The 15,506-nt window shown below is 37.2% G+C and overlaps 2 protein-coding genes across 3 annotated transcripts; both read left to right on the forward strand.

Moving 5' to 3' along the window:
- The first annotated feature begins 109 nt into the window (after positions 1-109).
- Positions 110-7,862, forward strand: LOC103463413 (alanine aminotransferase 2-like). Of its 2 annotated transcripts, none has more exons than XM_008406737.3 (12): positions 110-1,026; positions 1,573-1,760; positions 2,319-2,408; positions 2,962-3,070; positions 3,670-3,803; positions 4,209-4,452; positions 4,537-4,616; positions 4,681-4,817; positions 6,212-6,386; positions 6,470-6,625; positions 6,908-7,014; positions 7,107-7,862. In XM_008406737.3, exons 2-12 carry the CDS (start codon positions 1,644-1,646, stop codon positions 7,207-7,209), a joined length of 1,452 nt encoding a protein of 483 aa, XP_008404959.2. In that variant the 5' UTR covers positions 110-1,026; positions 1,573-1,643; the 3' UTR covers positions 7,210-7,862. The 2 variants fall into 2 exon arrangements, with proteins under 2 accessions (XP_008404959.2, XP_008404960.2); XM_008406738.3 differs by having other exon boundaries at positions 1,628-1,760.
- Positions 7,863-7,948: 86 nt separating this feature from the next.
- Positions 7,949-12,786, forward strand: LOC103463414 (alanine aminotransferase 2-like). The gene is made up of 11 exons (XM_008406740.3): positions 7,949-8,513; positions 9,710-9,799; positions 9,898-10,006; positions 10,087-10,223; positions 10,310-10,553; positions 10,703-10,782; positions 10,866-11,002; positions 11,459-11,630; positions 11,892-12,047; positions 12,171-12,283; positions 12,528-12,786. Exons 1-11 carry the CDS (start codon positions 8,415-8,417, stop codon positions 12,616-12,618), a joined length of 1,428 nt encoding a protein of 475 aa, XP_008404962.2. The 5' UTR covers positions 7,949-8,414; the 3' UTR covers positions 12,619-12,786.
- Positions 12,787-15,506: the final 2,720 nt, after the last annotated feature.

Here is a 15,506-nt window from a genome sequence, read left to right on the forward strand (position 1 = left end):
AAAATAACTACCTATCTGCCTGTGTGAAAGTGAACAGATTTTCACCAACGTTTACCTATGGGGCCCATATGTGTCTCAACTCACAGAGGTCATAATGTGGACCATATGTCATTTTGGAGGTGAGAATGACTTGTATATGACAACAGTCTGACTCCTAAATAAGCTTTGGACAAGTTAAAAAAACTAACGATGCCAAATAAAGACAAAGCTGAATAAATTAAATCCAGAAAGAAGACAGAGCCTTTATTTGGTAAAACAATTACAGCTATGAAATAAAGGGAGGATGATTATTTATCGAGCCAAGTATTGATTTAAGAAATTTGCTTAATTATTTGATTATGTGGTCTGGAGATTTCATCACACAGATGGAAATATGAGTGTTTACACATCCCTACCTGTTTACCTGTCAGAAGACTGCGCCGGAGCTTTAAGGTAATACTTACAAACATACGATGGATGTAAAGCAGCTGAGTGATTTATTAAAACCACATACATTTCTGCTGCTGTAAACAATTGATAACATTTCACCTCCAACCCATCAAGTCAGAAAAATGGGCTTTAGATGCTGCAAATGGTCTGGCAAAGGGATCAGATCATGTTTAATCTTTAACTCCAGTTCTCCTAAATGTTATTAGCAGCTAAAATTTTGACTCTTAATTTCTTGTCAATATGAAAAACTAAGAGATGTTCACATCTGATGCTTTTCTGTTTGTAATTTGGGTAAATTTTGCTACCTCAATATGTCCCTGCTGTATAAAGCAGAACTGTTGGCCTCCAAAAGGGTGAAAACAAACCAGACAAAACATTGTCTAAAGTCCAGCTCAGAGTTCAGTTGTAAGTCCAACTGAAATAATTGAGAAGATTATACATCAAACAAGTTAGAGAGCAGATAAATATATAACTATATATCAGCTAAACATTCATCCAATGTTCTGAGAACAGCAGTCCAGAGACCTTCACCAAGAACTCAATAGCAGCTGTCAGACAAAATACATCGAGTAAAGAAAGCAGTTTCTGGAAATCTCAGTAAGTTAAGTTTAAGTATTTAAAAAAATATATATAAATAAATTTTTTATGTTATTTAAATTCAAGACCCACATGGTTCATTAAAATTAGATTTAAAGTTGTCAATGTTTTGAGATCAATCAGTAAAACCTTTAGACTTTTTTTTTTCATCAAGAATAAGTCGTTATATAAATTTCATTAGATTAGTTTAAAAAATATAATCCATCATTATTGACAACAATGTATATTTAAACAAATAACCTGCAGAAGTTTAGTTGCATGTTTTTCTTTTTTATAATTCTGGCACTCAAGTTTTTTGTTTTTGCATTTAAGTTGGCTTACTTTAACAACTTCCCATAGTATAAAGTGAGCTTAACAGCTGTTAAGTTTGATAAGTTTTAGCCAACTATCGGATGTCCCTGTTTAAATCAAACCTGGTTAGATGTATGCTTTTTTTGGCTGAACAAACAGAAACGCAGTTTATTAAACAAACATTAAAAGGATGAATCTGGGAATGAGCTAAACATTTAGAGCTATTACATTTAGCTCTTGTTAAATGTAATTTAGATCAGTTACGGCAAAGACTTCAAACCTTGAAAGAAACAAAGGCTGTTTATCTTAGAAGTGTTGACAATCTGATGCAAAAGCTGATGACGTCCCTGCAAGAAGTGAATCCCAGAGTGAGAGGGATCAGACTCTCATCTCAAAGTGGGCTGCATAGTCTGACTGAGAACATCACCAGAGACATCATCAAGGTAAGCCCAACCATCTTTTTTCATTTAGTAAGAATTACTGATAGGTATGGTAAATACAGTAAACCATTTTTTTTTCCAGCCAAAGGCTTAATATGTCAAGACAAAGTAAAAAAAATCTCATATCATATGGCCAATAAATAATGAGACAAAAAAAAGTGTGTCCAACAACTGAAAATTTGCCACAAAAAGAAAACACAAATATAAAATAATTGCATCAAATCCTAAAAAGAGTCTCTGAAAACAAAAAAATAATTAATGTATTGCAATGGTCTAGTTAAAGTCCAGACTTAACCTGAATAAAGCATTGTGGTTGAAACCGAAGAGAGTCCTGAGCAGAAAGTCATGTCTGCAAATTTAACTGAGGCACATCGTAAAGAAGAGTGGAACAAATGTAATCAACAATAATGTGTTTTTCAATCTAATATTTGCTTCCAAGTGCAGTAGAAGTGAAAACCTGAATATGAAAATCCCTCTAAATGCACTTAAGCCTATAATGGATTGTGAAAAGGAGATGTATTTTAAAACTGATGTGCCGCCTTATATCATGTTCGCATATAGGGGGCGCCACAATCCTTCAAGGAGCTGATTGACGTCAGTTCAGGTGATCCCCAGAGAGCAGGAATGAAACCCATCTCATTTGTTCGCCAGGTGAGTTTTTTTATATTCCTTAAATTGATTCAGACAAAAATCCTTTTTTAATTTACTCCTAATGTGAACGATCCCAAAAGCAGATATCTTGTCAATGAGTTCATCAACACCAATGGATTCATCAAATCTAGGAGCTCTAATGGTAAATATTATTTGGCCACAACAAACCCTGATATCAGTCCTAGAGATTTAGTGGGCACAGCTGGAAAGGTGCGTTTGAGTAAGACAAGCTGACTCAGTCATAACAGTTTGTCAAGAGGAATGGACCAAAACTCCAGCAAACATGAGAAGCTTCACCTGACCACAGTAATGTAGTGTAAAAGGAAAAAAGAAAATGCTTTATTCTTGACTTTGATGAAAGAAACAAAATATTGTTTGGAAAATAATCTTATTCTGGTATTAATCAAACAAAAATAATTTTGGTTTTCCTAATTGTGAATAATGTAATGTGTGACAATCAGGAAAGAATAATTTTTTTAAACAATCATCAACATCATGCATATGTCATATTTTCCTGCTTCAATTCCTCTTTGAATTTGATGCCATTTTCTAGGTGCTGGCGGTGTGTTTGTGCCCTGAACTGCTGAGTGATGAACATCTTCCTCTGGACGTCAGGCTAAGAGCCCTGAGGCTCCTGGAGGCTTGTGATGGTGAAAGTGTGGGTGAGGATTTGAAAAACAAAACATGAACAAAACCGTTTATTAAACCCAAATTTTACTGAGCTTTCTTCCTTGTGCTGTCGACATAAAACTGATTTGCCCATCATTTACAGTAACTAACTAAAGCAGGCTTTAAAAGCTCAAAGTGCTGCAACTAAATATGCAAAAGTTAAAACACAGAAAAATAAAGAAAACTACTTAAACTAGAGGTTAAGAAAAAAGAAATTCAATCCAGCAAGTTTATAAAGGCCAATTTCTTTTGTTGCTTTTGATAGTCTTTGTGTCGTCATCTCTCTCAGCTGAAAGAGAGACCAAATAAAAATGAGTTTTATTTTCACCATCTTGCAACTTCTAGTACATGATCAGATGCAACAACCGAACAATAAAAAATGTCATACTGTCACACACAGCATAAGTAGTACACACGTAAATAAATTGTACATATATAAAACAACAAAACAAACAATATCCCCGAAAAAACTGCTTACGGTATCATCCATCTCAGCCATCTTCTAATTATAGCTCAGAATATGGATACAGTTTTAAATATTTCTCTAATACTCGGTTTAATGAGTTAACTGATTGTTTATTCTGATCTTTAGGTTCCTACACTGCCTCCTCTGGACTGCCTCACATCAGACAAACTATCGCCGAATTCATCATGAAAAGAGATGAAGGTGTTCCTGCTTATGCTAAAAACATTTTTATATCCTCTGGAGCTCAGAGAGCCGTGATGGTAAGACAAAGATTTGTTTATGAAGAACTTTAAAAGGATATTGTAACAACAAAACGCTTGTGGATGACCTGACGTAAAGAAGAGCAGAGCTTCTGCAATTTTATTAATGTTTGCCCACATCTGAAAAATGGCACATTTGCAAATTCTAGTGTGGTTCCAGAAATGAGCAACAGGAACTACCTCAAAAGAAATGTAATCATTATCAAGAAAAAGAAAAGTAAAAAGATCAGGCTATAATATATATCTGTCAAAATTTCCTATTCCCAAGTCAGAAACTTCTGCTTCTCTATGAAGGACATTAAAAGCACCTGACCAATCCTGAGTTATTAAAATCGAAGTAACAAAATTGGTTAGATTATTGCCTAAATTCCGATGGGAGAATAAAGTTTGTCATTGTGTTTTAAGGTAATATTAAAGCTGCTGTCTGGAGGGGAAGGGCGACTTCAGACTGGCGTGTTGATCCCTCAGCCCTGTCCGCACGGACTGCTTCCTCTACTAGACGAGGCCGGGATGATGGCGGTGCCTTACCGGCTGATAGAGGAGGAAAACTGGGCTGTCGACTTGAGTGAGCTGGAAAGAGCTCTAACGACCTCCAGAGGGCGCTGCGAGCCCAGAGCAATCTACATAAGCAACCCAGGAAACCCTACAGGCAGGCGGCCTGCACACTTCACTGTATGCAAGCCAAATTCAGCTCGTTATCAACCCTGAGGAAGCTGCTGTTTTCTGTTTTCAGGACATTTGCAGGACAGGAAGTCCATAGAGGAAGTGATTGAGTTCGTAGCAGCGGAGAGACTCCTTCTGCTGGTTGATGAGGTGATGATAAAATGTCTCCTCAGAATCAGGAGAATATTTTGAGCTGTTCTGCTTTTCCTTCTAGGTCTACCAAGACAGTGTTTATGCACCAGACAAAGAGTTTATTTCATATAAGAAGGTTCTGTTTGAGATGGACGAACATCTGAGAGACACTGTGGAGCTGGTCTCCTTTCACTCTTTATCCTGCGCCTGTGTAGCAGAGTGAGTTTCTCTTCCCTTCCTCATTAGTTGAAGTCAGATCTCAGAGAATCTCAGTAAAATATGGGGAATGATTTCCATACTATTGACTTAAAAACTGGCTTGGAGTTTTGAGACAAACTCAATTCAACTTTCTTTTTACATAAATGTTTTGTTTTATTTCAATATTTGAATCTTAGTTATTTTTAAAATCTTTAGTTTATGGGATTGAATGAAAAATATATTAATAAATAAGTATTGTGACAAAGCATAGTAATTTATGTATTATTATTATTATGAAAAATAATATAAATGATTTTTCTTTTTCAAATCTGAAGATACATTTTCAATATTTCTCCTTTAAAAATATTAATATTGGTGACAAAATGAAAAATATCATGCATAATGCAGTTTTATAAGTACAGACGCCACAATTTAAAAATAAAAAAATATATAAAAATGTGCTAAGTGGAATAACATGATTATCACTGTTTAATTGTAATTCATTTAATTTTTATTTTTGTATAGATGATTGAAAATAGTTTCATTTTTAAAATGAGTTATTTTTATTCATTAACTTTAATATTTACTTTGATTCTTATTTTCAGTTAAAATGATGCATCCTGTCTCAGAATGGACAAATGCTTTATTCAAATCTTATAATGTCACCGTGTTTTAATTTATACTTTAATTATATCTTTTAAATCTTGAGAAATAATAGTTGTAGTTGTTTTGTTACAATTTTTTATGATTTGTTTTTTATGTTTAATGGTTTTGAGAATTGTATATTGTTTTAACACTGGTAATGGAAAATAATCGTATAGTCTTCAAACAATGCTATTTCGGTTGATTTCTTTTCTTTTAGAGGGTACATGAGAAATAAGCGGTAATGACATTAAATTGAAATGAAATGAAATTCAATATTTTATAATTTGATAATGAGAATGAAAACAGCTTTCAAAATAGTCCATTAAAATACACTGCTCAAAAAAATAAAGGGAACACTTAAACAACACAATATAACTCCAAGTAAATCAAACTTCTGTGAAATCAAACTGTCCACTTAGGAAGCAACACTGATTGACAACGGGGACCCTAGTCGGGTCAATCAGTGTTGCTTCCTAAGTGGACAGTTTGATTTCACAGAAGTTTGATTTACTTGGAGTTATATTGTGTTGTTTAAGTGTTCCCTTTATTTTTTTGAGCAGTATAGTTTTGAAAGCTGTTTTTGTTTAACAATTCTACCTTGAATGGCTAAGACATCACAAGTTCACGCTGATTTAATTTCATTTTAGAAATTGATAATGTGACAGTTTTTTTTGTGTTCACATGTTGAGAATTAAATAAGTTCCCACAGGATTTTCATGTTTTCTGAGCTCTAATTTCCATTACTCATCCCCCTGGTGACCTGTGTGTAGGTGTGGCCTCAGAGCAGGATACATGGAGGCGGTCAACATGGACCCAGGGGTGATGCATTTCGTCGACACCATGCTCTGCACTGACATCAATGCACCAGTCACAGGACAGCTTGCACTGGATCTCATGCTCAGCCCACTCAGTCCGGGCGACCCTTCATATAACACATTTGTTCATGTAAAAGCAAAACCAAAGCCTCAACAGCAACTAATGTTTTTCCTTTTCTAATATTCTTCTATTGGATGATGTTTTCTTGGAAGGAGACTCTCGTGGCTCGAGCCACTCTGGCCCAAAATTCTCAGCGGGCTCTGAAGCTGCTGAACGATCTACCGGGAATGAGCTGCCGCCCGGCGATGGGGGGAATCTACCTCTACCCACATCTGGATCTACCAGCTGAGATCAAGGAGCAAGCCAATGTTGTTAATTTAATTTAATGACATTTAATTTCATTACATTTTCGCTAATCCCATTTATAAAGAGAAAATAAGGTGTAGAATTTGTAACTGATATAAAACGACAACACAGAAGAGTAAGAGTAAACAGTATTTCACAAAAATGGGCATAAATAAATTGACTGCATACACTTTAGTTGAACATTTTAAAAACATGCTGTGGTTTTCCTTGTAGCTGCTGTCTTGGTCTTGTGTTGGAAACTTTTATTTTTTTTGTTGTAATCTTTCACATGGCCTTGTTTTCAGACGCTGGGACTGGAAGCAAATGTGTTGTACTGCCAGATGTTACTGGAGGAGGAGGATTTGATCGTAGGTGCAGGAGACGATGGAACAAGTGGCAGCCATTATCTCAGGTAGGAAACAAGATGAGACAAAACCCAGCTGAGCTGGAGCCAGACAATATGTGCAAAATACTATGGTTCATAATCTCTTTTGTTTGCTTTAGATTATGTATTCTGGTTCCACCTGACACGCTGGAGGAGGTTCTGTCTCGCCTTTCCTCCTTCCACCTTCGCCTCTCTGACAGAAAACTTAACAGAATTGTGTAGGACAAAGCGGAGAAGCAACCAGCTGTCACCAGTAGAGGAAATACACCAAAGCCACATCAGACAAGCAGAAAGATCATATTTAAATGATATTTGTTTTCTTTCCTGACATTTTTAGAATAATGTTAGAAAAAGCTTTTATTGAAGGAGAAACGTATTTACCTTTTTATTAGTCAGAAAAGTCTGGATCCTTTTTAAAATTACTGTTAGGTTTCGCTTCCATGTCAAAACACAATGCATATGTGAACTGCTTTTCAGACTTGCTTGGATTGTGATAAGAAAACCATGAAAATATATGAACAAGAGTAGCTGTTTTAAGAATTTGACTGTTATAAAATAATGCTTATGTGAATAAATACACAATAGAAGAAAATGCAAATATTTATGTAGTTCTTTGCTGACCCTAAACTTTCTATTCACCTGATAAGTAAATTTGGTAGTTGGTTGTTTTTCTCATTTTCAAAATGTTGATTCCATTCTCCTGACATCCACCTAAATATTCTGTTGTATGATGCACTGATGTTTTCTAAACAGCTTAAAAATCAGAATTTGTTCTCAAACTTATCCTGTAAGGATTAAAAAAATAAACACATGAAAATAATGGGCTTACAGCTTTTATTTATTTTAAATAAATTATTTTAATACTTTTAAATGTATTAATCTTGTCCTTTTATTGTCTCATACTACAAAAAGACAAAAGTTATGGTAATTATTTTTGGACACATGTTGAACAAAGTGGCTGAAATATATCTAACGCATATCTGATAAATGACTGAAACATCAGCAAAGAGTTAAAAACAACATTTGGATTCACACTGTGTGATACAGTAAAAGGAATTCATTGCAAAATTGAAGATTCTTTGTCTTTTGTTGAGGAGAAACTGCAAGACATGAAAGAGCCAGTGTGCAGAACTATAGGATTTGATTGGAGCCTCTGTATGAATCTGTCAAATTTGTGACAAAGCAGACAACTGATTAAAAAAATTCAACAAAGAAATAAAACTTTTATGTTTTACATAAGCTTTATAAAAATCAGTTTTATGAAATTGTATTAAAATATGCAATTAAATAAAATTCTTCCAATTGGTTTTACAAAGCCAAAAACATATTGGTCTGGATAAACAACAAGAGGTTCTGCCTTCCTGAACACACGCCTCCTTCCCGTCCCGCTTGGCGTGTCGCCCTGTTCCTCAGTCAGATGAACCGAGATGAGCTCCATGAAGGATGTGAACCCGAGGGTCCTTGGGATCAGAGACCCTGTGAGCCTGCAGAGCCTGGCTGCACGGATCACTGAGCAGATCGCACAGGTGAGTTATTAGCAACTCCAACAGGCAACACATTCTCACTCCCAACTCGTCACATGTTGACGCTTGGGCAGGTACCCTCAGCGTCACATGTTGACGCATCGGGTGCCCCCTTCGCGTCAATAATTGACGAGATAAATATCCAAGACCTGTTGGAGACCTGTTGACCAGTTTTGACTTACGGTAGTTCCATGTAACTTCTACGGTAATGAAATGTTTTTGGATATGACGGTCAAAAACTGTTGGTCTTTTATCGTTAATTTACTGACTTTTTTTTTTACAGTGTACAACAGAATAAAATATTGAACAGTGTAGAAGAAATGTATAACAGCTGTAGGCGTATGAGGTAAAAGCTGAATATGTAGGTTGCTTCATTCATTGACCAAAGTTTATAGAGAGGTGAAAGTTAAACTGGAGCCATAACTGTTTGAAAAGGCTCTTTGTCTGATAGCTTCATGGTTAAACTTTAATCAAACCACAATCTTGAAGGTTCATGCTTAACATCAACACTTTTTAGAGGACAAAAGCATACTCAGCTGTTTATGCAGTTACACTTTTCTTCATAATGCAGGGTTTATTTTTTCTTTGAAGGAAACCATATCAGCCAGTGTTATTTTGTAAGCTCAGATCTTCATAGATTTTTATCTGTACACATTTTAAATGGCTCATTTAACTTGCTCTGTAGATAGTTAATGGAGTTAACTGAGATTAACCTACATACTACTGAATAATAGGAGTCTCCATTTTGAAATGTATTCCTAACTGTTTTAAGTCTTTAATTTCAGGTTCCTCCTTGTGTGGTTCAGGCTTCAGAAAATTGTAAATGTAGAAGCTTTCATTAGCCTAGCATTTGAAGTCCTTTCAAAACACAGAGAGCATTAAAGTCTGCTTGGTCATAATCCTTCAAGGACAGCAATTAAGATATGAGTCTTGTTAGTTTATGGTCTGATACAAAACCATAATATTATCAGAGTTCAGACAGGTGGAATAAATGCACATGAGATGTGACTGATTGTGATGTTTGATGAGTTGTGCAACTTGATTTCTTTCCTTCATATTTAACCTAGATGCTTTCTACCTGCATGTTCTATTTTGATTTGATCCAGCTTAATCACATGGAGTTGGTTAGGCTCCAGTAGGGAGCAACATACACTGTCACAGAGTTTGTGAAAGTTTTGGCATGTTTCCTCTCCTCTCAGGGTGAGCAGAAACCTTTTCAGAGGGTAATCGATGTCAGCTGTGGGGATCCCCACAGGGCCGGGATGCCGCCCCTTTCGTTTGCTCGCCAGGTTGGTACTAAGCATTTAGTTTTTCATTTAGTTTTTTAAGACAAACAGTTTCCCTGAGTTTGTCTTTACAGCCTGTCACCTTCTGCTTGCTTTCTCAGGTCTTGGCAGTCTGCTTGTACCCCGAGCTCCTGAAGGAAAGCAGCTTTCCTGTGGATGTTCGTCAGAGGGCAGAGAAGCTGCTGGGTGCCTGTAATGGAGGCAGTGTTGGTAGGGTAAAATATATTTATCTCGTGTGATTTATTTCTAGCAGTTTCTGCTTTAAAACCTGATCGATTTGACCATGGCAGGCTCCTACTCTGCCTCCTCCTGTGGGATACCCCAAATACAGAAATCTGTAGCCGAGTTCATCACAAGGAGAGACGGTGGTGTGGCTTCAGATCCAGAGGACATCATCTTCTCCAGCGGCTCCCAGAGGACCTTAAAGGTATGACAGTTGGAACTGAAATATAGGCAAGATACCTCATGATGCAACTTTAAATGTTTTATTCTGTTATCTACGGCTGCGTTTAGCTGGTTCTGCACTTGCTGTCCAGTGGACAGGGGTCCACTCAGACAGGTTTGCTGACCCCCCTCCCGTGTCCACACACCCTGCCAATGCTGCTGGACGAGGTGAGGGTCAAATTGGTGCCATACCTACTGCTGGAAGAGCGAGGTTGGGCCTTAGACCTGGAGGAGCTGCACCGAGCCCTGAAGGCCGCCAGGAGGCACTGTGAGCCCAGAGCTATTTACATCAGTAACCCAGGAAACCCCACAGGTAGACGTCTCAGAGTCCCACCACCACCACCAGGCACTTTAGAACCAAAGTTATTCATCCTGCTGGGAGATTCACTTTAACATTTGTAATTAACTTTTTTCCCAAATTTTATTTCATTGAAGCAAATGAAAAGTGTTTTGTTCTGTTAGGTCATGTACAAGACCTAAAAACCATAGAAGAAGTGATTCGTTTCGCTGCATCAGAGCGGCTCGTTCTGTTAGTGGAAGAGGTAAGTACACCCTGAACAGGCTAATTGTTTGTCTTACTAATAAAAATTTGGCTCTTTTCGTTCACCTTCTCACATTATCGTAGGTGTATCAGGACAGTGTGTTTGGACAGGACAAAAAGTTTCTTTCATACAAAAAAGTCCTGTTTGAGATGGGAGCATCCTTCTCAGAGAGTGTGGAGATGGTGTCGTTCCATTCAATATCGGCAGGCACAATGGGAGAGTGAGTGTGACCAGTGGTTCAACAGCAACACGAATGCATTTTTGCTTAAGTGACTTTATGGTTATTGAGAAACTTTTTCCTTTAATCGGATACTTACACTCCAGGCGTTCTCCTATGTTGTGTTTTTCGTTTTTTTTAGTTGATTAGTCTGTAAAGTTCCAGTTTGATAACTAATGAGTCAACTTTTGTATGGAGAAATAATGAGGTTTTTTTGAAGTGTCAAAATTGGGATTCTGGAATGAAAAATAACTTTAAAACATCTAAATGTCTATGTATGGTCCTGTATGCCTGTCTATGATGCCCTGTGCCCCGGACGTGAAACTTGAGTTTGTTTGTTTTTTCCTCTTCTTTTTCATGGTTAGTTGTTTAGTAAATTATATTTATGGCTATTAATATAATATATCTGTCTTATCTTATTTAGGTGGACCTTTTCTGACTTGTAATTTCTCTGTTTAGGTGTGGTTTGAGAGGAGGCTATATGGAGGTCATCAACATGGACCTGCTGGTCAAAAACTTTTTAACGAGCATGCAGGGTCCTTCCAGCCCTCCAGTTTTACCACAGTTGGCACTGGAAATCATGGTCAGTCCACCATCACCTGGTGATGCTTCATATAAAGTATTTACTCGGGTAAGGAGAACACTTTTTAAGTGCATATTTGCAAAATGCATATTTCTGAGGGTATGCACTGTTTGGACGCATAAGACATATAAGATGTTCAGGTTGAATAGCAATCTCATTCATCACAGCTAGATTTGGAATAGATTGAGTGGACTCAACATCATCTATATATAGGCTACTGAGAAATTAATGGAATATGCCTAAAATATAGGTGTGCTTTCTCTTCTATTGTATCTTTGTTTCTTAACGTCTTTGCTTTATTCATTAAAGGAAATTCTTCAGAAAGTGGAAACTCTCACCCAAAACGCTCAACGAGCATGTGAGTTTCTAAATGGCGTTCCAGGGATGAGCTGCCAGCCGGCGATGGGCGGAGTCTTCCTTTATCCTCGTCTGCATTTACCTGCTGAAATCATACAAGAGGCTAAGGTCAGCTTCAAACAAAACAAAAAAAGTTAAATATGTTACCAAAAACTCAATAGACCGAGCCTTTCATACATTTTTATTTTTTTTAGTAAAACGTCAATAATTGATAAGTCTGTTATATGACAGAGATCAGGGCTGCAGGCTGATGTTCTGTACTGTAAGAAGCTACTGGAGGAGGAAGGTGTTTGTTTGGGTCCAGGCTCTGAGAACGGACATGACAATGAAAAGTACCACATTAGGTGAGGACTGAATATTTCAGATGATTAGCATGTTTATGTTAGACTTAAATGACTTGTATTATTAATTAACTCTAGTTTTCAAAGACCTTGTTAAATCTGGTTTATGATCTTCCAAGGTGTATTTTTCTTTTAAGTTCTATTTTTAACTAATGAACATGTAATAATATAGATTTCAGTCATGTGGAGTTTATCTATCTGATGTAAAACTAACATTTTCTAAATATTTTTTCTGTTTGTTTTGTAGACTCTGCATTTCAGCTCCCGCTGCAGTCCTGGAGGACGTCCTGAAACGTCTTCGGTCTTTTCACCTGCGGATCCAGGACAGACATCACTGACAGAGATCCAAAGGATACAAACTTGGCATAGAAAAAAAACACCTAAACAAAAAAACATCCTAAAATTGCTTTGAATTTTAAACCTGATAATCAATACTTGACCAGAGTGGAGAAAAACCTAATTTTAATTAAAGCATGCTGCGCTGCAGGCCCCGCAGCTAAAGCTCACTGCTTCAGTGTTTGTCTTTCTCTCTTTCCTGTCTCTCTCAGACACCGTCAGCAGACAGCTGCTCATGCAACATCATAATACATCTACAGGATGTTTCATTATGTTAACAGAGAGTTGTTCCTCCCTACTGTTGCCCTGTAATTGAACAGAATAGGGGGCTGGGAGTCTATGCAACACCCAAACTCACTAAATCTCTCGTTTTCTCGAGTTTATTATTTTAATCTTAACCTGAATGTCTTGGATTTGACAAATTGTAAAAAAAAAAAGTGAAAAGCCTTGATTTGACCTTCAGAGTGAACTCATTTTATAAGAACTTTTGTAAATAAATTGGTATCAGTTATTGTTAAGCATTTGTATATTACAAAAAAAATTTACAAATATTTTAACCTGGCAGTTTGAGTTGGGAAAGTGTCTTAATTAGATGATGATATGTTTGCTGTCACATATCAGCAAACACACCAGTGGACAGACTTACACTGGTGTGTTGGCCCCCCTGCCATGTCCACACACATTACCCATGCTGCTGGATGAAGTGCGGGTGAAACTGGTGCCCTACAGGCTGACGGAGGAGCGAGGATGGGCCTTAGACCTGGAAGAGCTGCACCGCGCCCTAATGACCGCTAGGAGGCAGTGTGATCCCAGAGCCATTTACGTCAGTAACCCGGGAAACCCAACAGGTGCATAACACATATATACTGTAGTGACAGTAAAATTAATAGAACTGCTAAGGCCTTTGTTTAAAAAAATTAAAGACTGTAAAGTGCGATGTGTAAATTTGCAGAAATTAGAAATGTAGACATTATCCACAGAAAAACCTAAAACTTCTACATTCAAAATAAAAAGTCCTTCAAGAGAGGCTCCACCAGGTTCTATTTGTTGGTTCTATTTACTGCTTTTGGTTCAGTCATTGGATGCATAATATTTAATATGTTTCTTATATTCAAGTGTTTCTTTTGGTTAAATTATAACTCTGAACTAAATTATGTAACATTATAAAGCGTGTCTTTTATTTAAAATAAGACTGACACGTAGTCAAACAAGTTGAGGCAATCTAAAATCAGAATCTTGATTTGTTGGTAGAAACCTAATCTGTCAATAAAGACCAAGTAAATGTCTTTCATTGTTTTGACAGGTCATGTGCAAAACAGAAACAATAGAAAAAAATGATTCACTTCGCAGCATCGGAGCGACTTGTTTTGCTAGTCAAATTTCTGTGATTATTATGTGATTATTTAAAATTCGTCCTTTCTTTCTGACTTGTTGCACCATTTTAGGTTTACCAGGACAGTGTGTTTGGACAGGACAAAGAGTTTCTCTCATATAAAAAGGTCCTGCTTGAGATGGGAGTTTCCTGCTCAGAGACAGTGGAGATGGCGTCATTCCACTCAATATCGACAGCCACAATGGAAAAGTGAGCATGACAGCCATTATCTCTGGAGTCTGGACTATAGATACACTCTGTTTCGTCATAATTTACACGAAATATGATGCTTTTTATGACAGTTTTAAAGAAACAAGGGGCATTTCTATTAAAAGAGGTGTCGATTTAAGTAGTCTTTGAAATGTGAAAAATGCACTTCAAAACAGTCTATGATGTACCCATTATATTGCATTATATTGGGATTTTAAAAATGTGTCCTGATATATTTCAGATGTTACGACTGTCAGCAGATGTTCTGTACTGTCGGAGCTAACTGGAGGAAGAAGGTATTTGTTTGGGGCCTGGCAGTGAAAATGGACACAATGATGAAAATGTTCACATCAGGTAAGGAGACATAGAAATCTATTGTTTGTGCATATATTACAAACATTGCATACTTTATAAATATTTTATTGACAAATTTCTGTTGTGATACATTTTAATGGAAGAGGTAAAATTTAAACGTGTAATTTGTTTTTGTTCTTTTGATTACTAATCAGTCAGACATGACTAAAGTAGTTTGCTCCTCTCATTTCTAAATGTCTCAATTTGTTTTTCCTCTCAGGCTTTGTGCTTTAGCGCCTCCTGCTGTCCTGGAGGATGTCCTGACACGTCTTTGTTCTTTTCACCATCGTCTCCTCAACAGACCTCCATCCATCCATCCATTTTCTTGCACCCTTTTTCCCTCAGTGGGGTCGGGAGGGGTGCTGGTGCCCATATCCAGCCAACGTTTCGGGCGAGAGGCGGGGTACACCCTGGACAGGTCGCCAGTCTGTCGCAGGGCAACACAGAGACACACAGGACACACAACCATGCACACACACACTCATACCTAGGGGCAATTTGGAGAGGCCAATTAACCTGACAGTCATGTTTTTGGACTGTGGGAGGAAACCGGAGTACCCGGAGAAAACCCACGCATGCACAGGGAGAACATGCAAACTCCATGCAGAAAGACCCCAGGCCGGGAATCGAACCCAGAACCTTCTTGCTGCAAGGCAACAGCTCTACCAACTGCGCCACTGTGCAGCCCCTCAACAGACCTGACTGATGAAATATGAAGGATACAAAGAAAAAAAAAAATATTTTAAAACTTTTGTGAAAAAAGGTTTCCAAAACTATGGAAATCATGGAAACCCTGCTATCAATATTTTCAGATGCACATATTATGATGATGAGGTAATTATCTCATAGAATAAAATCAGCACTTTTGTCACTGCTGAGGCATTTGTCTTGGGGGACAAATAAAATTGTCCGCTTAGATTTACTTTTAGACAATAAATAAACACAACTTCAATT

The sequence above is a fragment of the Poecilia reticulata genome, chromosome 4, assembly GCF_904066995.2.
Source record: "Poecilia reticulata chromosome 4, P_reticulata-male-v2, whole genome shotgun sequence".
Classification (NCBI taxonomy): Eukaryota; Metazoa; Chordata; class Actinopteri; order Cyprinodontiformes; family Poeciliidae; genus Poecilia; species Poecilia reticulata.